At 39.8% G+C, this 27846-nt stretch overlaps 1 protein-coding gene across 3 annotated transcripts in view; it reads right to left on the bottom strand.

The window, feature by feature from the left end:
• BRAF (B-Raf proto-oncogene, serine/threonine kinase) overlaps positions 1 to 27846 on the bottom strand; it is a 109743-nt gene that overhangs the window by 7818 nt on the left and 74079 nt on the right. For all 3 annotated transcript variants that reach the window (XM_084785217.1, XM_084785216.1, XM_084785218.1), the window contains 5 exons: positions 26348 to 26432; positions 25624 to 25800; positions 8358 to 8404; positions 7546 to 7664; positions 3406 to 3537 (listed from right to left, as the gene is read on the bottom strand). In XM_084785217.1, the coding sequence (XP_084641343.1) occupies positions 3406 to 3537; positions 7546 to 7664; positions 8358 to 8404; positions 25624 to 25800; positions 26348 to 26432 (560 nt within the window). The remainder of the gene's footprint in view (positions 1 to 3405; positions 3538 to 7545; positions 7665 to 8357; positions 8405 to 25623; positions 25801 to 26347; positions 26433 to 27846) is intronic.

Below are 27846 nucleotides of genomic sequence, written 5' to 3'. Positions count from 1 at the left end.
GCAAAGGCACCTGTCCTCACATCTGATGACCTAGGGACTCACATGGTGGAAGGAGAACTGACTCCTGAAAACTGTCCTTGTTGGGTAAAAGTCAGACAAGGATTCTTATCTGCTGAGGTAAACACTTTCCTCCTCACCATGCTCTTGATGCCATAATGTTCTGTTTTACTATGGGCCCAGAATCAATGAAGCCATGAACAGCAGCCTGACATCTCTGGATGTGTGCGTCCTTACCAAATCCTTACATAAAGCACAGGCTAACTTGGATCTCTAGAACCTACATAAAGGTGGAAGGGGAGAACGGATGCCACAAAGTTGTATCCTGATCTCCACATGTGCTCGTGTGCGCGCAAACACACACACACACACACACACACACACACACACACCACCACCACCACCACCAACCCCTCCCCCCCAAAACATGCCAAAAATAAATAAAAATATTTTCAATGAAGGAACACACATATCATTTTATTTGGTTGGGAGTCACGATGAAACACTTAAGTATTCCACATACGCTTGCTTTTACAATTTGGAATGATAATTCTCATCTTTGGTTTTGTGTGTCAACTTGACACAAGTTAAAGTCATCAGAGAGAAAGAAACCTCGGTTGAGGACATGACCCCATGAGATTCAGCTGCACGGCATTTGCTTAATTAGTGCTCAATGGGGGAGGGCCCAGCCCACTGTGGGCAGTAGTATCCCTGGGCTGGTGGTCCTGGGTTCTATAAGAAAGCAGGCTGAGCAGGCCATGGGAAGCAAGCCACTAAGCAGCACCCCTCCATGGCCTCTGCATCAGCTCCTGCCTCCAGGTTTCTACCCTGTTTCAGTTCTTGTCCTGGCTTCCTTTGGTGATGAACAGCAATGTGGAAATATAAGCTGAATAAAGCCTTTCTTCTTCAACTCGATTTTTGGTCATGGTGTTTCTTTGTAGCAAAAGAAATCCTAGCTAAGACATTTGGTATGCACCAGAATTATTCCAGAAGCATAAAGAAGTGCAGGAGCTTGGACCCTACCCCCACTGAATCACAACCTGCCCTAGAATCTCCATTTAAATAATTACTTTTATTTTAAATTAAATGTATGAATGTGCATCTGCATGGGGGTGTGAGCATGTATGTGTAGTTGCCCATGAAGGTAAGAAGAGGGTGTCATATCCCTCTGAATGGGTTGTGAGTTACCTACTATGGGTTCTGGGAATTGAACTCAGATTCTAAGCAAGAGCAATACACTCAACTGCTGAGCCATTTCTTCAGCCCCTAGCATCTCCATTTTAAATTAGTCTTTTATGTGATTATGATGTAAACCACAGCATATAGCATAAATATGTTTTAATCACTGCTTACATAGGTATCTTTCTTTCTTTCTTTTTCTTTCTTTCTTCTTTCCTGAGACAAGGTTCCTCTGTGCAGCCTTGGCTGTCCTGGACTCGCTTTGTAGACCAGGCTGGCCTTGAACTCACAGAGATCTGCCTGCCTCTGCCTCCCTGAGTGCTGGGATTACAGGCATGCACCATCATGCCCGGCTAGGTAACTAACATCTTCTAATGAAGAGTTTAATTGTCATCACTCTCCTCTTCACATATACATCCACACACACTTTTAAAAAATGTGCAGCTTGGTCTTCATGTGGGTCCCCAGTAACTGTAGCAGGGGCTGTCTCTAACTCTGCTGCCTGCCTTTGGATCCCTTTCCCCTAACTGGGCTGCTGTGTCTAGCCTCCATAAGAGAAGATGCACGCACACACACAAATAAGAGAAGACAAGCCTAGTTCTACTGATTCCTGATATGCCAAGGGTTGAAATGGTTGGGTCGATAGACAAGCAAGGCTGCCCCTTCTCTGAGGAGAAAGGGAGACGGAATGGAGGAATGGGAGGGGAGAGGTAGAGACTGGGGGAAAAAGGAGGAAGGGAAAGCTGCCATCAGGATGTAAAGTAAATAAATGAATTAATCAATGAAAAAAATCAGTAAAAAAATGTTGGGGCATCCAAGGTGATTTTAGCAAGGATAATTCATTCACTTTTTGCATTGGTAAACTGGAACTGGTGGCACAACCTGTAATTCCCAACACTCTAGAGATGAAGGCAGGAAAATCAAGATCTCAAGTCCTGGCTGGATTAGAGTATTATTTTGTAAAATGGTGAAGAGTGGGAGAAGGGAAGAGAGAAAAGCCTAAGAGAATTTATCATGGGACACTAAACAACAAAGCTTTGTGGGTGACATTGGTACCATTTGGAAGGAAGGAACAGAGAATAAGAACTTCGGAAAGGGGCTGGAAAGATGGCTTAGAGGTTAAGAGCACTGGCTGTTCTTCCAGAGGTCCTGAGTTCAATTCCCAGCAACCATAGGTAGCTTACAACTATCTGTAATGGTGTCTGATTCCCTCTCTTGGTGTGCATGAAAATAAAGCACTCATGTACATAAAAAAAAACACACACACACACAAACAAAAACAAAACTTAAAAAGAACTTAGGAAAGGAAGAAGTGAAAATTTACCCTTCTGGTAGAATTCTCACTATAGAAAAAGCCACAACACGACGCAGCAGACATTTCATACTCTCCCCCACTTCTGTTGTGGGGTATGTGTGTGCATGTGTGTGCACGTGCTTGTAGTAGTCTGGAGGAATGATGGAGCCAGAAGTGTGTATCAGGGTGTCTTCCGCCATCACTCCTCCATCTCATTGTGTTTTTCTTGAGACAGAGTGAACATGGAATTTATGTTTCCGTTAGACTGGCCCCCTTATTCAAGCGCTGTGGTCTTAGGCAAGGCTACAGCCAGCCTCTCATGTGTGCTGAGGATCTGAACCCATGTCCTCCTGCTTGTACAGCAAACACTGCCAGTGAGACAACTCCCAGACTTTCATGCTTTGTTTTTGTTTTCAACAACATTTTAGTAATCCTGGAAGAATTTGATATATACTCATAGCTCGGCCTGCACTGACAGTCCAGCTTGTGATATAAAGAGTAAAATTATACCTGCAGTCACAGCAAAGTCTATTCCTAAAAGACTGGGCTGGCCTGGAACACTACACTAGCTTGGCCTCAAATCACAGAGAGATCTGTCTGCCTTTGCCACCCAAGTGCTGGGATTAAAGGCGTACAGCATCACAACAGGCGCTAGAGTGCACATTTAGTTCAGCTGTGCCAAGAAACAGGCATTAGCTCCATTGTTATACTTCTAATTTCTAGTCACAAAATTGGGGATATCACTCCATTGTAACATTTATGACCAACATTTCAAGCAAAAGCCTTAAAACTGTCAAAAGCACACAAGCATTTTCTAGGTTGATTACAAAGATCAAGAGTTTATCATCCATGTTTACCCCCGTCGCCTTCCTTTCCTGTGATGTAGACCCGGAGACTTATGAGAAATGTAGCTCCTAGAGATGACGAATATTTACCTGATCCCTGTTGCTGATGTTTGAATAAGGTAGCTGGCCAGTCATCAGTTCATATAGAACAATCCCAAATGCATACACATCTGATTGAAAACTATACGGGTTTTTGTCTTGCATTCTGATTACTTCTGGTGCCTGTTAGAAGAGAGAAAAATTCTAGTTTATCCTTAACTTGAGCTGAATAAAGACTGAAATACAAACTATGATAATTCCCAGAATAACACTTTATTTAAAGAAATCTTCTACTATATAATTCTCCTACTAATGGTCAAAGAAATAAAACCAACTAAGATAAAGGGGGGAAACCCTGCTGTATAAATTCTGAAATAGTTGGTATGAGGCATTACTAAGGTTTTTTTTTTTTTTTTTTTTTTTTTTGAGGCAGGGTTTCTTTGTGTAGCCTTGGCTGTCCTGGATTCACTTTGTAGACCAGGCTGGCCTCGAACTCACAGCAATCCGCCTGCCTCTGTCTCCCGAGTGCTGGGATTAAAGGCGTGCGCCACCACCGCCCTGCTTACTAAGATTTTATAATTTTACCAGCAACCCTATTTCTGAGCAAACCCCATCACTGCCACCTTACTATTTCTTAAGACTATCTTATCAGAATTAGTCTCTATTTCTTATTCTTGATTGGCAAAGAAATTCTAGATTTGCACTTACAAAAAGGTTTGGGAGGCTGGGCCTGATGGCATAGGCCTATAATCCCAGCACTCAGGGAGGCAGAAGCAGGCAGATCTCTGGGAGTTTGAGGCCAGCTTGGTCTACAAAGCGAGTCCAGGACAGCCAATGCTATACAGAGAAACCCTGTCTCAGGAAAAACCAAAACAACAACAAAAAACGCCCCCCAAAACTCAACCAACCAACCAATTAAAAAACCCAACAATAATAACAAAGGCTTAGGAGTAGGTACAAGCAATTAAATCTTGTCACTGGTATAAATGACTTTCCTCAACTCAGGACATATGAGACAATAATGGTAGAATTTAGAGACTAATAAATTCAAATATCCTTTTAAGCTATATCATAAATATATGGTATAAAGGTGCTTTATTAACAAAAGAAACACACAACATGGTAACCTGTGAGAAAATCGTATAAAGAAATTTTAGTTGTTGCTTCTAGGGCAAAGACCAAATCATATTTATCAAATTTTAACATAATTTATTCACTGTACTGTACAACTCAGTTTCTTATTTATATGAAATACAATTAATCAGGGAAGAACTAGGGTCTCTCTCTTCACCTTGAATCTCTTATACTGTTTTGTGAAAGGAACTAAGGAAGTGGTAAAGGGTATTAATGAAATGTTGCAAAAATAGCAGGAAGAACAAGCTCCTGTTTTTGGCAAGGCCAGTATGCCCTGAGGAGTAACAGTGCTCAGTTGCAGCAGCCAGTCAGAACCTCCTGTGGAGCCTGCTCAGGGGTGACTATACTCCACGGCACAGAAGATTAGGGTCTAGGAGGGGGACCCACACATGATCCTGCTTTCCACCCAAAGTTAAGAAACGCCGATGAAAGACTGATGGAGACCCTGGAGGGAGTCAGAGGACAGCAGTGGAGGAGAGTGTTTTTTCTACCTGTTTTTGTCATGCAATTTGTTCACAGCTGCTATGTTTATAATACTGTATAAAATGAACCACATACAAGTGTGATAAGATGGACAAATAACAATTTCTTTGTGTGGGAGGAATAGCGTTTAGATCAGTTTTTAAAATTTAGCTTGCTTTCACTGCTGGTAGATGGCTAGACAAAAAGTCACATGTCATCTACTTAGATGACATGTGTGACAGATCTTCAACTTGTTAATTTATAAAATAATTCATATAAATTTATCTCTCATAAGATATAAATAAAAGTAGAAGAGACCACTGTAAATAATTCAGAGGACCATATAACCTGATTTATGATCAAATTATTATTTCAGGTTATAGGTATCCCATATCCTCAAAAAATCATTTATTTATTTAGACAGGGAGGGACTCATTATGTAGCTCTGGCTGTCAAAAAGGTTTCCCTGCCTCTGCCTATGGGATTAAAGGCTCTGCCACCACAACAAGCCTATTTATTTTAATTTGTGTGTGTGTGTGTGTGGTGCCACGGTGGAGGCCAGAAGAAGGCATCAGATTCAATGTAACTGGAGTTTACAGACAGTTGGGGTTGTCATTTGGGTGTGAGGAATTAAAACCCATGGCCTCTGAAGGAGCAGCTGGAGCTCTTAATTGAGCAATCTCTCCAGCTCCTCCTATTTTTTCTGAAAGCCATTATCATAATGAAAGATTTGTTCAATAATGAAGTACATTACTAGCTATTCTTGTTCTCTTAAAATTCAGCATGGTTGAATAAAAGATGAATCCACTGATCCAGGGTCTCAACAAAAAAAAATAATCAGAAGGAAATATAAGACACCTTGTCTAATACTCTACAAACTACATAAACTAAGGCTTTTGAAAAAGAGCAAACCTAGAGCCTGGACTTCGAACAACCCTTGCAGTATTGCTCTAAACACACTACTGAGGCATGTGAATGATCTGTCTTAAATTTTTGCTTCTACAATTTCAGAACCCAAAATGCCCCTCCCTTATCTCCTTGGGACACTCTGCCATCTTTGTTAGAAATATAAGCCTGTGTGGTGGCGCAGGCCTTTTTAATCCCAGCACTCAGAGAGGAAGAAGCAGGTGGATCACTGTGAGTTACAGGTCAGTCAAAACTACATAATGAGATCCCATCTCAATAAATAAAAAATTTAAAAAACCCAAATAAGCCAGGTGGCTTACACCTTGGGAGGCAGCTCTTGGGAGGCAGAGGTAGGTAGATCGGAGTCTGAGGCCAGCCTGGTCTACAAAGTGAGTTCACGGAGGAAACATAGAAGTACACAGAGAAACCCTGTATTGAAAAACCAAAAGGATAAATAAATAAATAAATAAGTAAGTAAATGTCTTAAAGGTGCCTATTATGACGGAAGATCCCACAGAGTGTCTACATGGACTACTTCTGTGGACCAGGCTGGCCTCGAACTCACAGAAATCCATTTACCTCTGCCTCCCGAGTGCTGGGATTAAAGGTGTGCACCAACGACCATCTGAGAATATCCACTTTTAATGAAAACTATATTTTCAAAAACAAAGAAAGTCTAGTGACAATAGAGCTATAACTCTCTAATATCTGCCTTAACAGGAGCTAGTTGGAATCTTGTATTTGCTTTTACATTCAATCAGCTGGAGTGTGGCATTTTGATTGAAGGACAGGAGGAAAACTGGCTTCACAAAGAAAGACCCTCTGAAAGGTTACATGGAGCCACTGTGGGCTCACAGCAGGAGTTCTAGAAATGACTCTAATAGCCCACTGCAGTGGCTGTGCTCTCATCTTTTAGAACTCCTTCCTCAAAGTAGAAACAAGCAGAGGTAGACCTGTGCAGTCAGCACAGGCTGACTAAAAATATCCTCCTATCTTTTTCTTTTGTCTTCCTCTTCCAACTGTCCCATAATTATAAAGTTCCTTCTAGTGTGAAGAAGGTCTGTTTCCAATTTAGGCTTGAATAAAAGTGTGAAACAGCCTTTCTGTTAAGAATAGGTCTCTCTCTCAGAATAGGTCTCTTAAGACAAGCCTTAAACTGCAAACTTTAAAAAAAAAAAAGAAAAAAAAGAGCAGGATATATACACCATTTGAACATAAAGCTTTGTTTTTTGTCTTTGTTTTATTTTCAGACAGGGTCTCACCCAAGTCTGGCTGGCCTCAGCTCACAGAGAGCCACCTACCTCTACCTCCTCAGTACTGGGACTAAAGAGGTGAACCACCAAACCCAGCAGACAAAGTATTTTAAACAATTTTCAATTAACGTCTAAACATTTTATAACATTTATGTATTTTTAAAAATATACTGAAACTGATTTTGCAAAAACTTTTTTGTTTTTTGTTTTGTTTTTGTTTTGAGACAGGGTTTTTCTATGTAGCCTTGGCTGTCCGGGACTCGCTTTGTAGACCAGGCTGGCCTCAAACTCACAGTGATCCACCTGCCTCTGCCTCCCTGAGGGCTGGGATTACAGATGTGCGCCAGTGTGCCCAGCTTTCGGTGACTTTCTAGTAAGCAGTCACTAGCTTAGGATTCAAGAATGTGACCACTTGAGAACTATTCTCAGTTCTTACCATCCACAGGATAGATCCAGACAACTGCTCAAACTGATGGGACCCACTCCATCGAGACTTCACTGTGGCTAGACCAAAGTCACCTATTTTTACCGTGAGGTCTTCATGAAGAAATATATCTGAGGTGTAGTAAGTAAAGGAAAAAAATAAATCTTATTTTCCTTCTAAAGAAAGCATTCTGAAAAAATCAGGTAAAAAAGATAGTGTCTATAATACTGTAGTAATATTTTTAAAATACAGTAATTCACATTTCCTCGGAAAGTCAACAACCCTGTTTTAAACAAGAAGTATTTTATTTAGCTTATATGACCTGCTTTATGGATTTCTCAGGCCCAAAATATGTGAACATAAGGCTAAGATGCCTTCCTGAGCCTCTGTGAGATCTGGAACTTTTAATTGCTGTGGCCCAGGTGCCCTGTAACACTGGGGAAGCTACATAGGTTCAGTCAAAAGAAAAACTGTTTTCCTCATGTCACTGTTACATAACCTTCAAATCTCAGCTACTACTGAGCAAGATTGGTGAAATAAAGCAGTTGTCACAAAATACTCACCTTATAGGGCACATAAAATGCAAACAACAAGACAAAAAGCCCCACTATGATAAACTCTTCTACGGACTTTCCTATAGTGCCCAGTCATTCAGAAACCTGCCCAGGTTGTATCCTGCTCTACTATACCCTTATGCAAATTGATTCATTTTCTTTATAGCACATTAAACTTAGCATGAAACTTTTTTACATAACACAGGGACAAAATGCAGAAGAAAAAGTCAGGGTGCTTTCAGACTTCGAAGACCAACTCAGGAAGGATACTATTACTCTTGAGGTCTCTGTGGATGATTGACTTGGCGTGTAAGTAACTGAAAAACAAAACATTTTAACCCAAGTTAAGACTCTGAGTAGGACTTTGGCCTCAAAATCTACAGAATATACTTAGGGGTGTAAAGACTTATTTAGAAATAATGATACAACTGAAATTGGCATATTGTGATAACTTCTTTACATAATAATTGATGATAAATTTAGGATTATAGAAACATTTCACTATTATATACAACCCAAATCCTGTTGTATATAAAGACTCTGCTTTATCTTACACTAGTTACAAATACAAACCTTTCAGTCAGTCAAGTCTATTTACTCATGTCCTGGACAAATCTTAATCTTTAATCTTTCAATGTTCCACTCCTGTTCCTGTCCCCAAACCAGCTCCTATTCTCTTTTCCACCTATTCATATTCTTAAATGAACAAATATTCTCTTCTCACAAGGAACCCAATGGAAAGTGATCTTTCATTGTTCAATGACGCAGTGATTAATGCAATAGCTTGATCCTTGTTTTTCTTTGTTTTTCATGTGCCTAGGGCTTGCTTTGCATTTAGAATAAAAACTCTGTCAAACTTATGGAAGTTTGGTAAAGACAGTTAATTTTAAAGGAGGCATAATATATTTTTAATGACCCCATTACACTATTCTATAATATAATCACATTACACTATGACGATGATGACGATGTCATCTTTTTGGAGATAGGTTCTTACTATGTATCTCTGGCTGTCCTGGAACTCACAGAGATCTGTCTACCTTGGCCTCCTGAGTTCTGGGACTAAAGGTGTGGCACACCTGCCAACATGATATTATTTTAAAGTCAATGTTACGTCATCTGTCCTTAGTTATCCTCTTTTTGTCTTGTTTTTTTGTTTTTCCAAGACAGAGTTTCTCTGTGTAGCCTTGGCTGTCCTGGACTCACTTTGTAGACCAGGCTGGCCTCTATCTCACAGCAATCCTCCTACCTCTGCCTCCCAGAGTGTTGAGATTAAAGTTGTGCGCCACGATGCCTGTTTCTCCTAAATTATCCTTAAACACTACTTTAGTTTTAGATTTTTATTTCCAATGAATAGAACAGGGCCTGGCAGGTGTGAAGTATTCAATACATGCCTGTCAAAGCAACTACAACAGATGCAAATTATCTGTCTTATTACTGGAGACACAGATGTAAAGGACTTTGAAATCTAACAGTGACCACATTAAGTTCTGACTTAAAATCAGGATATAAAACCAAAGTCATGTCATGAGCACTATTAAAAATAGAGATTTATAAATAGTTCAGACTGTTTGCACTTCTTATTTTTATTAAATGTCTTTATTCTTCCAGAAAGACATTAAAATCTCCAACTATTTTTTAAACAAAAATTTCATTTTAAATTACTTTATCCAAAGTAACCCCTTTTTTATCTACTCCTCTCTTCCTCCATGCTAACTCCTTCATCACATTTATGACAATCTAAATGATCCTGTCATGACTCTGCGCTCTGTGCTTTGCTACATCATTACAGCTACTTCTCTTACAGCAAAAGAAAGCGAGAGGTCAGTTATAGGTCTCAACTGCTTTAAAACTTTTAAAGATTTATTTTTCTTATTTATGTGTATGTGTAGTCTCTATCTGCCAGCTACACATGTGCAGATGCCTGTAAAGGCCAAGAGAGGGTGCTGGAGAAAACAGCTCCCCTGGAACTACAGTAACAGGCAGTTATGAGCTACCCAATTTGAGTTTTGGGAACTGAACCTGGGTCCTCTGAAGGAGCAGCAAAGCATTTTTGTTGTTGTTTGCTTGTTTTTAAAATTAATTAGTTTCTTTTGAACATATGAGTGCTCTATCTGCAGTACACCTGCATTCCAGAAGAGGGCATCAGATCACATTACAGATGACCACCATGTGGTTGCTGGGATTAAACTCAGGACCTCTGGAAAAGCAGCTGGTGCTCTTAATTGCTGAGCCATCCCACCAGCCCAGCAAAGCATTCTTAACTGCTATCTTGCTAACCCTGCTTTGTAATTTTTGCAATGTCATAAAATATAAGAACAGGTGAAGATAAACCCGTGCCAATAAAGGCCTTTTTTAGGATGGGAAGATCTGGGGTAAATGCGGGGTGGGGAGGAGGTGGTGTGGTGCGAGTGCTGGAATGGAGCGAAGGACTTCAAGTCGCCACGGAAGCTAATGCAAAGCAAGAGCGTTCTCTCTTTTGAGGCATGGCTTTACTCTTCAGCTCACACTGGCCGTGAACTCCCAGCAATCTTGCCCCTACTTCCCAAGAGGTGGAATTACAGGCTTAAGCAACCACACCTAGCAAAAGTATTGGCCTTCTAGTCAGCAAGCTACTGTTGTTCTTCTGAACGGATACGATGTGCTCATTAAACTACACTCTAAACTGCTTATGGCCAAAGATAAGTGCTGCTGTCTGCTCTGGTCAGGTGTTGAGGGCCAGTGGTAACTTACTGCACACTCCTAACTGGTCAAAGTGCTGAGAATGACTGTTGGTGTTCAGCTATAACCAGGACATCTCCATCATCTCCACCAAGGAAGAAGGAACAAAAACAAAACAAAACAAAACACCAGAAGATCTGTGTGAACACTGACTTCTGTGTGCTGATTATCTGCACAGCATCTGCATGAGATTTGGTCTACATCAGCACTGTCTCATGGAGGGGTTGAGGGGCCATAGGTCCCAATCACCCCAATAATACATGGGATGTATATACAAAAATATGAAGACGTGATGAACAGAAGGGAAGAAAAAGGTGTTCCCTGATGGGTGGCATTAAACACTTTCAAAACTCTGATCAAAACGAACACAGTAAAAATAAAGCTAGTAAGTTTAACTGAAGGGTTGAAGAGAGAAAATTTAGGGTCAGGAACTTGATAGATATCGATCAAGATACATCCGATTGTTAATGAGTGACATACTGGTTAGTGAGACCTACGGCAAACCTAGCAGAGCCCAAAGCTGCAGCAGCTGCTTCAATCCCTTACAGTACAAACTGCTTTCCTAATTTTTATCTAGTATTTCCTTTCTGTAACCAAAACTGCAAAAGAGCACAACAGGACTGTATAATGGAGGACTGGAAGGAAAAGGAACTCTATTTGCCTAGCCAAACAAAACAAAACAAAACAAAACGGGGCGAGTGCCACACCCAACACCTACATCATATAGTATTTCAAAGTAATTACTGCACTAAACAGTTCTATACAAATGACTGCTAAAACATAACTCACTAAGCTTGGAGTAATTACAATGGAAGATGTCAAGTAAGTACATAGTTGCTGGGAGTAAAGAAGAGAAGAACATTAAATAAACTATGACATAATACTGAAGTGTATCCACTATTTAGGATAATTACAATGGATTTCCTTCCTACTTTCTAAATACATTTCTTTAATTTAGTGCATGCATATGTGCACCCACCATTGTTAGGTGTGGAATTCAAAGTCAGCTTACGGAAGTCAGTTCTCTTCTTCCACTATGTTGGTACTGAGCACTGAATTCAGGTGGTCAGCCTGGTGAGAAATGCCTTTACCTACTGGGCTATCTTGGTGACCATTCCTTTCTACCTTTTTAGTATGTTAGGAGAGCAGTACAGTGTGTATGTGTGTGTGTGCGCGCGTGCACACACGCACATATGCTAACACTAGGAAAGAATAAGCGTGCTATCAAATAAGTACCACACTTGACAGGATTCTTCTGCTAGTGTCGTCCCTTGGAGAAAATGTGTGTTTACCAAATCTACTCATACATCAGCAAAAGCACTTGATAAAGTTTGTCTTTGTTCTGTCTTTCAAAAATTTACACAGGATTTACCTTTTCAACATTCTTTAGAGAGCACCAGATGATGCCCCAATTAAGATGCTTTAGATTCGATCTGACCAACACAAACTAGACTGGGATTCTCTCTTGTGGTAGGCATAAAATTTATAATCAAGAGTCACATTGATTCTAAGAATCCTGTAAGACTATATTTAATTACAACCCTACAATAATTTTTCTTGACTTGCTTCTATAAAATACTTTCTTGATTCTATGTTTGTATATTCTCTTCTTTGTAGCTAGATAGGATTTTGTTTTTAAGACATACTCTAAAATTTTAACTTATTAAATTTAGTTTTCAGCTGGGCATGGTGGTCCCTGTCTGTAATCCTAGCACTTGAAAGGCTGAGGCAGTAAGAACTCTGCCAACCCAGGATAAATATTAGCTCTGCCTGTGATACAGTGTATAAAAACAAAACAAACAAACAAAAAACTGTTGCAAGACAAGCAACAACAACAAAACCCCCAAACCTCAAACCAAAAACTTCATTTAACAGTTTTTTTATTTATTCATATTCTGGGACACAATTTTACTTCCTAAACTGACTTTGAACTTATAATTCTCCTGCCTCATCTCCCTAGTGCTGGGATTACAGGTGTGCACTAACATGCTAGGTGGTAAACAGAAAGCCTTAAGGTCAGAATGCTAATTACTTCCTTTTTTATTTTTATTGTTATTCTTTTTCTGTAGTTCATCCATTAGCCCAGGCTGGCCAGGAACTTAGTATGTAGTTCAAGTTGGTCTCAAGCCTGTGGTGATTCTCCTGCCTCAATATTCTTAGTGCTGAAAATACAAGCATAGGTTGGTTGCCAAACCTGGCTATCAGTTCCTTTTATTGTTTTGTTTTTATTTTTGGAGACATGGTTTCTCTGTGTAGCCCTGGCTGTCCTGGAACTTGCTCTTGTAGACCAGGTTGACCTTGAACTCACAGAGATCCAACTGCCTCTGCCTCTTGGGATCAAAGGCGTGTGCCACCACCGCCCAGCTCTATCAGTTACTTTTAAGAAAGCTCATCATACGGGCCAAAGAGAAGGCTGAGGGTGGTTGCTCTTCCAAGAAACTTGGGTTTGATTCTCAGTACCACAGAGAGGCTCATAAGCACCTGTGGGCTCCAGTTCCAGAGGATCCACCACCCTCTTCTGGCCTCTGCAGGCACTGCACACATGTGTTACACTTATATACATACATGTAGACAAATTACCTATATATATATAAAATAAAAATAAAAGGTAAAAAGGTTCATCATATTTAAGAAGAATATAGTCAGAAATCTCCTTAGGTTGCTATCCTCAGGTACACACCATTCATTCAATCTTGACACAATTACACTCAGCTGCTTGTGTTTCCCTTCTTTAAGAATACCATGAAAGACACCACTCAAATGCTTTGAAGAGACTAAAATACTAGGGTACACCACCCGGCTGACAAACCAGTCTAGCCGCTAGTGGCTCATTTAAGTTTGTTAGTATTTTATTTTCCAACTATTTCTGGCCGGCTGTGGCACCTGCACTTAAAGTCTTCTTTCCCCTAACTGCACAATCCCACAGATGTTCATCAGACTTAAAGCAGCAGGAAGCTGAGACTCTGTCCTCTGACTCCTAGCTCTGTGTGGAGTTTGGCAGCTGCCCGAACTGATGGATGTGACAGTGGTGACATAATGCCAGCTTAGTCTTGTTTCCATCACATCAATGTGGAAAGGGAACAAGGTTGAAGGGAATGACATTCTGTTACCTCAGTTAGCAACAATTTACTATTTAAAAAACAATTTAAGAGCCGGGCGTGGTGGCGCACGCCTGTAATCCCAGCACTTGGGAGGCAGAGGCAGGCGGATCGCTGCGAGTTCGAGGCCAGCCTGGTCTACAAAGTGACTCCAGGACAGCCAAGGCTAACACAGAGAGACCTTGTCTCAAAAAAAAAAAAAACCAAAAAAACAAAAAAACAAAAACAAAACAAACAAACAAACAAACAAAAACCAACCAACCAACCAACCATTAAAAAACCCAATTTAAATTCCTAATGGGTAGTCTGTGTATTTCTCATTTGTGCTTTAGAGTAGCCTAAATTCTATTTTTATTTTTATTTAAAAAAATAGCTGCTTTCCCCTGGCATGGTGGTGCATGCCTTTAATCCCAGCACTGGGAGGGAGAGCCAGGTGGACCCCTGAATTTGAGGCCAGCTTGGTCTACAGGACAGCCAAAGCTACACTGAGAAAGCCTTGAAACACAAAAAACAAAGGGCTGGAGAGATGGCTCAGTGGTTAAGAGCACTGTCTGCTCTTCCAGAGGTCCCGAGTTCAATTCCCAGCACCCACATATATAGATGGTGGCTTACAACCATGTATATATGACGTTATCTGATGACCTCTTCTGGCCTGCAAGTGTACATACAGAGATAGAGCACTTATATATATTAAATAAATAAATAAACCTTAAAATTTTTTTTTCAACAGCCAAGGGTGTGGTACACACCTTTAATCCTGGCACTCGGAAGGCAAAACAAAGAAAATATATCTGATTACAAAGTCTTCAAAGTATATGAAGAACTGTTAAAGTCAATAATAAAATGTAGGGACCAAAGAGCACTGACTGACTATCTTCCAGAGGTCCTGAGTTCAATTCCAGCAACCACATGCTGGCTCACAAACATCTATATTGGGATCTGATACCCTCTCCTGCCATGCACGTGTACATGCAGACAGAGCACTGTATATCTAATAAATAAATACATCTTTAAAAAACAAACAAACAAAACTGATCTTCCAGAGGACCCGGGTTTAGTTCCAGGCACCCACAACTACCTGTTAACTCTAGTCCAGGGTATCTGAAACCCTTTTCTGGCCTCCTCAAACACTAGGCACACACACGGTACACAGACATACATGCAGGCAAAATACCTATATATAAAATAATAGCAATAACATATTACTCAATGAGCCACAGAAACTGAATGTATGGCACTTGTAATCCTTGCACTTCAGAAGCCAAGGAAAGAGGACCAAGAGTTCAAGTTTATCTCAGGATTATAGAGATCCTGCCCCAGAAAAAGGATGGAGAAGTAGGGGTACAAAATACTTTCTTAAAGGCACTATATGAATGGCCAGTAAGTACATGCGGACATTTAACACCCATGACACCAGGAGAAGACACATTCAGATTAGAAAGTGAGCTAGCACACCACCACTAGAATGCTCATCTTCCAAACCTGCAGTCTTGGCAAGGACAAAGATCAGCAAAAACTCATACCTTACCGGTAAGATTTGGGGAAACAGTGATAATTTCTTCTAATGTTAAATTTAGCATATTAGCAGCTCTAATTCTGCCTAACCCAAAAGAAACAACGACAGGAATCAACAACAAAGGTTTACACATAAGTGCTCAAACACAAAACCAACACATATTCCAACCAATAAGTGGACAAATAATGGTATATTCATACCATACACGCATCCAGTATGTGGATGTCATAGTCCTTAGGCTGAGCAAAAGTAAATAAGTACCTCTTTAAATTCAAGTAAAGGCAAAAACTAAGCCATACTGAAAAAACATTTTCAGTAGTTACCTAAGTCTAAGGGTATATATTAATTGTAAGAATGAAGAAACGCCTTCTTAAACTTTTAGTGCCTTTATTTATTTTTGGTAGGTATGTGTACCCCATGGCTGTGCAGCAGTCAGAGGAGAACTAGGGGTAGCTGGCTCTCTTCCTTCACAACGTAGGTCATGAAGAATGGATGCCAACTGTCAGGCTCGGCTGCAGGCTGCTTTACCCACTGTCCCATCTTGCCTGCCTAGGCAAAGCCCTTTGAGGGTGTTCTTTATCTTGATTTGGCTAGTCATTAAACACTTAAAGTTGGTGCATTATGGTTTACATATCAAAAACACAGTAAATTCTAAATGTGTGTGAGAGTTATGTACATAATGTATTTCTGTGCACCATGTTGCTGCCTTATGATTGCAGAGGCAAGAAGGGGGCATCAGAGCCACCGACACTGGAGTTAAAGATGGTTGTGAGCCACCATGAGTGCTGGGAGTTGAACTCAGGTTTCTCCAAGTACAGCCAGTGCTCTTAGCTGGTGAGTCATCTCAATAAATTCCTTAAAAGGGAAAATAGCTATTTTGTTTTTTGTTCTTCTTTCTTTTTTGGGGGGGGGGGAGACTGGGTGGTTCGAGACAGGGTTTCTCTGTGTAGCCTTGGCTGTCCTAGACTCACTTTGTAGACCAGGCTGGCCTTGAACTCACAGTGATCTGCCTCCCAAGTGCTGATATTAAAGGCATGTGCCACCACGACTGGCCAGATATATTTTCAAACATTTCCTTTAAGACTTGTCTTTTCCTTTTCTTGAGTTCATCTCTTTTCCTGCCATACTGGAGATTGATCCCAGGAACTCATGCAGGCTAGGCAGTGCCCTATCAATGAGTTATATATCCCCAGGCACATTTTTAAAAATATATTTTATTAATTTATTCATATTACATCTGAATTGTTATCCCATCCCTTGTATGCTCCCATTCTCCCTATTTTTGTTTTTTTAACAGTCTCTTTGGAGGAAAACTAATTTTAAATTTGATGTACTTCAAACCATTTATTTTCTTTATTTCCCTTATCTTTTGTGTTCTAAGAAATCAGTGCTTATCTTTATACTACAAGGATTTTCTCCTTCATTACTTAAAATATTAGATTTTGTCTTTAATCCACTTCAAAGAAATGTTTGTTCTGTGCCATCTAATAGATAATGCTTTAGTTTTCCCCTGTGAATATCTAGCTATTATAGCAACGTTTGCTGAAGAACTGTCTTCATGAATTGCATTAGTACCTTGGTTAAGGAAAATCAAAACAAGAGAATATGTAAATTAGAGCTGTACCTAAGGTTCCTATTGTTCCACAATGATTTCTGTGTGTATAGTTACACAAATGCCACACTGTCTTGATTACTGTGGTCTTATTGTAAAAGTTGAAATCTCCAACTAAATTTTAAAAAACTAAACCATTAAGTGTTAGATGACACAAAATGAACATTTCTTTGAAGTGGATTAACCATTTTCTAATGCACCAATATGATACTTTTGTATCTCTTTCAGTTCCTATTGGGACATGCATTAGAGAGAGCAGTAAATGCCCAGTTAGAAAATACTTTAGTAACTTCTAATAAGTAGAACCCCAGCCTGAACAATATACATATATACACTCACACACAAATATAAGTATATATATATGTTTCCATAATATTGGTGGGAAAGCAAAAAGCATACTATTCTTTCATTTTGTAATCTGTATCAAACACCCACCATCTGAATCATAACCAGAGGCATACTAATTATAAACACGGGAACTAACTGGGGGAAAGGATGGTCTTTGCAACACATGCTGCCACATGGGGAAAAAGAGAAGGGCCTCAACTGCTACCTCAGACACAAGCCATCAGAAGTGGACCAAAGACCTACATGATACGTTTTTATAAGAAAATGAAGAACTAGCACTAGAGCTAGAAATTTTGTTTTGCTTTGCTTTTGGTTTTTCGAGACAGGGCTTCTCTGTGTAGCCATGGCTGTCCTAGACTCACTTTGTAGACCAGGCTGGCCTTGAACTCACAGCTATCTGCCTGCCTCTGCCTCCCGAGTGCTGGGATGAAAGGCATGTGCCACCATGCTCGGCCAGAATATTTTTATATAATCTAGTTGCGTAACTTTTATGTTCCTTTGTTAGGCAGGTGAAGGGACAAGAATTCTATCTTTGCAGAGAGGAAACTAAAGAGCATAAGTGAAATGACCAAGGAGACATGTGAAGAGGAAAGGGTCTGAGCACTCAGATTTGGTTTAAACCTCATCTGAGTCACTCACCTGAGGGACATTTATAATCTAACTTTCAACTATTAATCTGTAACACAGAAATGATGTTTATTTTGATGTATTCTTTTTTTTTTTTTCCTTCCAAGACAAGGTTTCTCTGTGTAACAGCCCTGGCTGTCCTGGAACTCACTTTGTTGACCAGGCTGGCCTCGAACTCAGAGATCGGCCTGTGTCTGCCTCCCTGAGAGGTGGAATTACAGGCGTGTGTCACCCCGCCTGACTTACTTATATGTTTAATGAAAACTTACAATGTGCTAACCAGCAACTAGCCTTGGAGATAAAGCTAGGTCTCCTTAGCACTAGTGCAGAAAATGGAAAATAAAAGATAAATCAGCAAGATACATAGTGTACCACACACTGTTAACTGAGCCAGGTGTATGGCGGAGCCTCAGGCAATGCTGAGCTGCAGGGGCTGTAATTTTAGGCTAAGGATATTTTGAGTAAAGACTCTGAGGAGGTAAGCTAGTGTACATCATTAAGAGGAGAAACTATACCAAGGGCAAGGAAAAAAGGGCAGAGCCCTACGGCAGATGTAGGACTGCCATACACACAGATCATCACGGAGGCAAAGCATGGCAGCGTCCACTGGAGGGAACGCACAGATGACCTGCGCAGTAACAAAACAGCTCTGGGAAGGGAGTGAGTGGGGCGTAGCTGTGGAGACACACTGAGAAAGGCCTAGTTGTAGAAACTTTATTCTTCTTGCACAGAACTTCAGTTTTCATTATGGGTAAAATATGGACACTAAGAATTAACAACTCGATCTGTCTTAACAGGGCCAAACAAGCTGTTGTGTTGAAACTAAATTGAGGTACTCAAGTGTGGAGGCAGGGAGATGGGAGATAACTCAGGTTTGAGAATGAGAGCTTGAAGAGGCTGATAACCTAAATAAGTGACAAGAAGTCATAAGCTCTGGGTATGCTTTAAAAATAGATGCAATGAGTGCTGGGTGTGGCAGTGCACACCTTTAATCCGAGCAGTCTGGGGACTGAGGGGGGCAGGCAGATCGCTGTGTGTTCAAGGCTAGACTGGTCCAGATAGTGAGTATCAGGGCAGCCAGGATTATGCAAGAGGCCCTGCCTCATCAAAAATAAATAAATAAGAAATAATGCAACAACATAAAAGATACAAAGAGAGTTGTGGATAAATTAGCTGTGTGGCATGAAGGAAGGAGAGGGCTCGAGGATCCCTGGGTAGCACCTGAGATAGGCAGCTGAAAGAAGAGCAGTGCTGATGCACAGGCTAGAGCAAAGAGCAGCAGCTGCGCGGTAGAGCCACTGAGCAGGAGAGCCAGCAGACAGTCAAGCAGACACACTGAGCACACAGTGTGCTGAGTCTTACGTACAAATGAAATGAAGAAGCTGGAGGTTGGTATAGAACTGATTTTAAAGTTATTATTTTTTTTCATACCATGAAACCAACTGAGATCCCAGAAGGGTAGACGATGACCCGGCTGAGGATCAGCTACCAATAGGACAACCAGAAGACTGTGCATCCTGCCCCCCCACCAGGGTTTCTCTGTGTAGCCCTGGCTGTCCTGGATGCACTTTGTAGACCAGGCTGGGCTCGAACTCACGAAGATCCGTCTGCCTCCCAGTGCTGGAATTAAAGGGGTATGCCACCATGCCCTGTGAGAAGACTATGCTTTGATGTAGATTTCGTCAACCTCTTTTCGCTTGTGAATCATTTGTAGATCATGTTAAAAACGGAAATTCACTTCAGAAGATCTGAGGTAGTGCCTACATTTCAGCATTTCTAAGGGTTCCCAGGGAGGTGCTACTCTGAGCAAAGTTGGACTAGCAAGAGATTAAGAATATGACTAAGCAGAGAACAAAGAACCTTCTCCAGGAAGAGTGGGAGCAGCCGCAGCCTAGGCTTCTAACAGATCACAGTAAGCTGAGGACAAAGGATGTAACCACTGGATCTAGCAGCACAGAAGCTGAAGGAACTTTGCTTTCTTTCTTTTTTTTAAACTTAAAAAAAAAAAAAAGATTTATTATTTATTTATTATTATGTACCCAGTGTTCTGATTGCATGTACACCTGCAGGCCAGAAGAGGGCACCAGATCACATCATAGATGGGTATGAGCTACCATGTGGGAATTGAACTCAGGACACCTGGAAGAGCAGCCAGTGCTCCTACCCTCTGAGCCATCTCTCCAGCCCTCACTTTTTTTTTCTTTTTAAAAGGCAAAGTCTCAGTCTACGGCCCAGGCCAGGAATGTAATGCACACCACCACTTCCTTCATGAAATGGTAAGCAAGACCGTTAGATGATAGGTCTGGGGGCCTGAGGACAGCTATGGCAGGGACTTGGAGAGAGGATGAGTAAATGAAGCGAGCTGCCAGAACATTAAGGGCTGGGGTTGGTGAAATTGCATTTTTGGAGAAACAATACAAGGCTCAAAGGGCTGCACTTCTATATACATTAACCATATTGGTTATTGAAGAGTGAGGAAGCACAAATAAAATATACAGAATAATGTCTGATATATATATATATAATTGCTAATACATAAACACTGTATTGAAACACTACCAAAATATTTGGCATTAATAAAAAGAGGGAGCCAATTAATAAATAGTACGCAACAGAGCTGAGACCAGAATGTATTATTCATTAACCAGCAATGATGTGCAAAGAGTAAAAAGGAAGGCAAATCCTGACGTTATCATTACAAAACAGTAACAAAACCATTATGTGGTGTAAACATACAAAATTATGAAGGACACAAAACACACATTAAACCATCAAATGCATGTATTTGTGTTTTCATTTTTTCAAATGATTTTCTATTACTTTATAATAAACTTATTTTGAAATTAAAACAAACCATCCCAACTCTGAGCTTCCTGTCTCCAGCTCCCAAGTGCTAAGGGTTATAGACTGTGTGCCCCTGCAACCAGCAAAATAGTATTTTGCATAATAGTTTTAAACTTGTTTTGCTGAAAACAGTTCAAATGAGTCCTAACAAACTATATAATTCCTTGTAAATTTTAAATTAACATCTAAAGGTTAAAATAATTGAAAAGGACCCAATTTCTAAGATGCTACAAGTATCAACATTTAAACAACATTTTGATATTCAATGGTAACGACCTCTAGGCTTTGGCTTGTCTGGCATATCCAGTGTAGAGGAGATGACCCTCTTGCCTGTCTCTCGAGTGCTGGGGTCAGAAGCATGTGACACCATGCCTAGCTACAATTTTTTTTTTTTTTACAAAGCATTTTGCTTAATGAAAAAGTCTTTTATTTATTTATTTGTTTGTTTTACAGATAGGGCTTCTCAGTGTAGTCCTGGCTTTTCTGGAACTCCCTCTGTAGACCAGGCTGGCCTTGAACTCAGGGATCTACCTGTCTTTGCCTTCCCAGTGCTGGGATTAAAGGCACGCACCACAACACCTAGCAGTCTTTTTATTTATTTTTTTAATCTCCCAAGGAAACTAATGCATTTTCTCGTGGTGAGAGTGGCACTCTCTTCTATTGTTGCATCTGTTTCTCCCCATGCAGCCCACCCCTGTGTGTTCTGATCTTTCATTTCTATCGACTTCCAATGTGTGGTGATTCAGAGATAATGTGTCCTACTTAGACTAAGTGGGGACAGTATATTGTCTGGCTTATTGTTTGTGAACTGTACATGAGACAGACAGGAATCCCTGCACTTTCTTCTTCCTGGTCTGGTGAAATTCTCTAGAGAAGACTCTTAAGACTGTCTTGTAGGAAAAGCCAGGTTTGGCTGCTAGCTTCTGGGAGTCAAGAAGAGATTGGGTTAGATGCATCTCGGTGGCAGAACTCCGCTCTAGGGATCAGCTCTAGGTCTAATCCCTGACACCCTGCCCCCAAGGCTGAGGGATGGGCAGCACTGTTGAGTATCATTTGGCAAGAACAGTCGCCCAATCTCACTGTTTGGTAAGACATCTAAGTTCTAGACACAGCATTTCCTGCTTGCCAGAGAACTTCCAGCTAGTTGCTCAGAGGCACCGGCTGGGGGAGGGATGAACAGAACAGCTTCCTCCATCGCAGGAACTGCCCATTTCTGAAGCCAATCTCTATAGACTCTTGGAAGTTGTGTTGTAAATAGATGGTTTTCATTTTTCCACTGGCAATAGTGATTTAGGTTTCTGTTTTCTACTGAAGTCCCTCATCAATTCTTCACCTGCTTTCCAACTTTCAAAGTACTGCTGTTGTCTAATCCCCCCTCCATCCTTCTTACTAGGTTATTCTTTATAAAATATTTTCTTCTTGTAGTTTTAATGGGGTTGAAAGACAGAGGGGAAAATCTGTCACTTTAACCTCAAACCTACTTAGTCACTTCAATAAAAAGTTTCAACCTGTCAAGGACTTTAGAAATCAGAACATATTGCTACAAAGCAGAGGCAAATTACCATCTCAACTGGAAAAAAAGAAACAGGAAAACCACTGTGTTTTCCTTCATTAGTTTTAAGCTGGTAATAAAAAGTCAACTCTGCTTAAAACAATAGTGCTTTCTCAGCTTTGAAAACCTAGGGCAAGTCTGATAGAGTGATTATATACATGTACCAGAAGGCTATTTTTTAAAAGTAAGCAGTGTTTTTGAGTACACTGATAACTGATAATCCCAAACTGTACAGTGATAGGAAACATCACCTAATTCATTCTTTATTTTTCTTTCTTTCTTTTCTTTTCTTTCTTTTTTCCGAGACAGGGTTTCTCTGTGTAGCCTTGGCTGTCCTGGACTCACTATGTAGACCAGGCTGGCCTCAAACTTGCATCGATCCACCTTCCTCTGCCTCCCGAGTGCTGGGATTAAAGGTGTGTGCCATCACACCCAGCTCATAAATATTAGTTTTTATTGCCTCTTCATATCAGAAACTTAAATTTCTTTTTTCTTAAAAATTTTTGAATTTTGATATAAACAGAATTTGGATCTTCCTTCTGGACAGTAAACTAACACACAGTTTTGTGTAATTATGAATTTATGTTTTCTCTTGTCTGTCTGTCTGCTTGCCTTTCTTCCTTTTTTTCATTTGACTGATAAGATACTGAATATCCACTATAGTCCAGGACCTAGTCCAGACATCAACCATAAATCAATGAACAAAACAAAGCCCTTGCTCTTACCCAGAGAACTTATCTGTCAGCACATAGAACGTGGTAAGATGGGCTGTGGACATTGTAGTTATATACAGCGATCAGAAAGGCAATCTTAAAAGGATATATTTGAAAACAGACAACAGAAATAAAAGTATTTGTGGTACAAGCATTCCAAAGAAGAAAGGGCAAATACAGAGATGCTGAGCGAGAAGACTGCTCAGCCCACTGCAGAAGCGGCAGAGACCAGTGGGGAGAAAGAGAATAAATAAGCTTTTCTTTTCTTTGTTGACAGTTTCTGCCAGGGATTTTTCTCAAGATTTTAATTCACTGTTTTAGATTTGGGTAGATTAAATTCTCCCTTTGTTGAAAGGCTGAGATTGTTTTGTCAGTAGAGAAGTTACGGATGTTACTGAATAAGATAATTGCTCTGTGTCTGTGGTGGTTTGAATAAGCATCCACTCATAAACTTGAATGCCTAGTGACCAGAGAGCAACACTATTTGAAAGGACTAGAAGGATTAGGAGGTGTGGCCTTGTCAGAGCAGGTGCGACCTTTTTAGAGGAAGTGTGTCATTGGGGGTGGGCACTGAGGTTTCAAAAACCCATGCCAGGCCCAGGCTGTTTCTCTCTGCCCACAGATGTAGCTCAACTACTTCTGCAGTGCCATGCCTGATGTCATGTGTCCTGCCGTGATGCTAATGGACTAAGCATCTGAAATTATAAGCAAGCTCCCAATCAAACACTTTCTTTTATAAGAGTTGTCTTGACCATGCTGTCTCTTCCTAGCAACAGAACACTGACTAAAGTGGTAACAGCATGTTGGTTGGACATAGGCTTGTAAGTTATTGCCTAGTTTTGAAGGAGATCAGGTGATAAGTTGAAAAACCATATATGGTTTGGGGCCCTGGCTTCATATTTATTTCCTGTAACTGATCTTGAGATAAGAGTTGTAGGTGTGGGCTGGAGAGGCTGCTCTTCTAGAGGTCCCGAGTTCAATTCTCAGCAATCACATGGTGGCTCACAACTATCTATGAGATCTGGTGCCCTCTTTTGGCCTGCAGGCAGAACATTGTATACATAATAAATAAATCTTTAAAAACAAACAAAAAAGAGTTGTAGGTGTTAGGACATATATTCACTTTTATCCTTTTGCTCCAATTTGATAATTCAAAGGTAGCATGAGAGGTTTTAAAGTAACTTCGTTAAATATGTGACCTAATATGTTACTTACACTAAAAGCCTGTTTCCTTACCTGTAAAAGGGAAATTAAAATATCTACTTTATAATATTTTAAAGACTAAGTGACATAGCAATCCATTCACACAGAAGCAATTTACATACTAATTAAAACACGCCTTTAAACGATTTATAGAACTTCCAAATTTATAATTTATTGTTTTTCAATTAAGTACTTTTTTGTTTGTTTATTTTGTTTTTTGTGAGACAGAGTTTATTTAGTTCTTCTGCAATTCGCAGAGATCTGTCTGCCTCTACCTCTTGAATGCTGGGATTAAAGGCACGCATTACTAAGCCTGACTTCAGCTAAGCACTTTTAAAATTTGCTTTCTCCTTTTTGTTTTGTGCTGGGGATTAACCAAAGGGTTTGTGTATGATGCTCTACTACTAAACTACTTCTGAAGGCTTCAATTTTTCCTTCTGTTTAATTCCACATAAAGAGTGTTATGCAATTTTTTTCTTAAGCCAGTTCTTTTTTTGCTGCTTTTTGAGATGCAGTTTCTTTATGTAGTCTTGGCTATCCTGCAACTCACAGAGAATTGCCTGCCTTTTGAGTGCTGGGATTAAAAGTGTGCACTACCACACTGGGCCACAGTTCATTTTAACACATATAATGTGTTATTGAGTTACAAAGCAAAATTCAGTAGATATAGATGCTTCAACTTCAAGTTGACACAAGGATCATAATATAGATATTCATTTAAAATTTTATTAACTGGTCACTTAATGGGAGAAAATGCAGGCTGTAAGAGAAGATGTTTGGAAAGAACAAATAATAGTCACAGATTTTCTCTTTCTGAGACAGGGTTTCTCTGTGTAGCCTTGGCTGTCCTAGACTCACTTTGTAGACCAGGCTGGCCTCAAACTCACAGAGAGCCACCTGCCTCTGCCTCCCTGAGTGCTGGGATTATAGAGGGGAGCCACCACATCCGGCTAGTCACAGATTTTTCTATTAACTCTTAATGGCTTTTATAATTGGTACTGGGTTTTCTTTTTCTTTTTTTGGAGGAGGTCCTGCTCTTCTGTGCTTCCACTGTTCACATAAATCACCACTGCTAGTCATCACTGCAATTACAAACTTCTCATCAAATACCTCATTTCTTCTATACTTTAAAGGCTAACTAGACAAACACTTTTTAAAAAAATATCCTTGTGCTATCTAGTAGTTAGTATCCTTGCAATAAAAATTAATATGCAACCCGTAAGAGTTATCATTAGGGCCTTTAAGGTATGCATAAATGATTTTCAAAAGTCATATACAAAGATTTAACAGAACTGGACTTACTCCATGCCCTGTGCAGTCTGCCGTGCAATATCTATAAGCTTGATCATCTCAAATTTCGTCTCAATGATATGGAGATGGTGATATAAGCTGGAGCCCTCACACCACTGGGTAACGATAGCCAGCTGTGGCTTTGTAGAATAGCCCATGAAAAGTAGGATGTTCACATGTCGTGTTTTCCTACAAAAAAAGAAATGTGACGATGAGTAACAAATCAGTTTACTAATAAGATGCTCTTAGTAAAAAGTACCAGAAACAGAACAAGATTAAACTAATTATCTAGTCTAACCAACTCTGTTTAGAAATATATTACTCAAATAACTAGCTTCCTTGTTCTGCTCTGCAATATAAGAGTAATGAAGCAGTCTCTTGAATACAATAGCCTTTTCTGGATTAAAATTTCAGTTTTGTTGAGCATTTCCCTTACACTAAATTCTAACTCCAGAACCTTCCCAATATGTTTTCTTATCTTAGATTTACTCTCATTTATCAATGTTCCTCAAGTCCTAGGGCCCAGAACTAAATACAATTTTAAGTATTACTTTCCTAAATGGAACTATTATTATACACAATCAGACATTTAAAAAAATTTCCATTAATTTAGTCTTGTCTTTTAGATCCAGTACCAAATGATATTAGGAAAACAATATGAACAAAAATTCCAAGTAGACACATTATGCTCCTCCACTTTAAGGAAACCACTGGCAAACGTGGCCCCTGCGCTCACCTGAGGACTCCTACTTCATTTTTGAAGGCCTGTAACTGCTGAGGTGTGGGTGCTGTCACATTCAACATTTTTACTGCCACATCGCCTGAAAGAAATTGTTATTACAAAATCTCAAATTGTAATTTATTCTTTTTTCTAATTTTCAATTAAAATCCATCATTATTAAACTATAAATAAATTATAATTAACAACTAATAATAAACTGTGCTTTCCTTCTTTTTTTCTTAAACATATGTATTGGGGCACACATATCCTCCAATCTCACACAAAGCAACTAACAATGATACTCTTATACTACTATTTCAAAATATAAGCTAAGCAGGGAGCAGTGGCACATGCCTTTAATCCCAGCACTAGGGAGGCAGAGGCAGAATGATCTCTGTGAGTTCAAGACCAGCCTGATCTACAAAACGTGTCCAGGACAGCCAGGACTACAAAGAGAAACCTTGTCTAAAAAAAAAAAAAAACTAAACCAAAATATATTTATGTTAAAATATAGCCAACACTTTCCAGCTGGTAATACAGTTTAGGCAACTAAGTACTCAAGAGCTTCCTCCTAACCATTTAACAATGTTGGCTGACGTGTTACCTACTAAGTGAGTGCTGAAACCATGGACAACAGGTTCAGTGCAACTTGGCTTAAAATAAAAGTCTGAATTTTTTTCTTTAAAGTTATGGCTTACTTACGATATTGACTGGAAAATTATTAAAATTAGAACCATAGTTTAAATTTAACAAACACTTCTAGTGGATGTGTAAACTGGTGCAATCACTTGGCAGCACTGATGGGAGTATATATAAAACTGTAAGTATGCATATGGTATAGTTCCATCATTTTCTCCTAGGCATACAGCCAGTAAAACTATACACATATGTTCTTCAAAAGGCATATACTAAGAATATACACAGCAGTATCACTCAGAATAGCACCAAAGTGGAAAGTACTGAAATGTGTATTATAGAGCAGATGGAGGAAATCACGTTGCAGTCACACAATGGAATACTAGTCAGAGGATGAGTGACACACAAGCACACCCAACATCATCAATGGATCTTACGATGCTGAGAGAAGGGAGCCACACGTAAGATTACACCTTATATTCTACTGAAGTCAGGATATTAGATAATTCTGCAGGGTGAGTGAATGAAGACCGCATGTGGAGAGCTTCTAGAATGCTAATAAAGTTATACTAATTAATCACAAGTGTATTCACTTGGTAAGTTTTAATGATCTGAACACTCATAGACATTTTAATAGAACCACTATAAATCTTGATTTTTCTTAACTACTAAAGTAATGTAGTTTTCACTCTATCAGCTATACCACTCAATACTGCTTATTACTCAAATGTTTCGGGAAAGCACGGCGCTCGGAAATTACCCTTGTAATGGATTATGTATGTACGGATGTACATATGCATGCCTGCACATATTTCTAAATGTATGTATGCATGTATATATCCTACTAAGCTTATAAATGCACGCAGTATAAATACTTA

The sequence above is a fragment of the Acomys minous genome, assembly GCF_964271855.1.
Source record: "Acomys minous genome assembly, chromosome: 6".
NCBI lineage: Eukaryota > Metazoa > Chordata > Mammalia > Rodentia > Muridae > Acomys > Acomys minous.
This window is presented reverse-complemented; position numbering and strand designations above follow the sequence as displayed.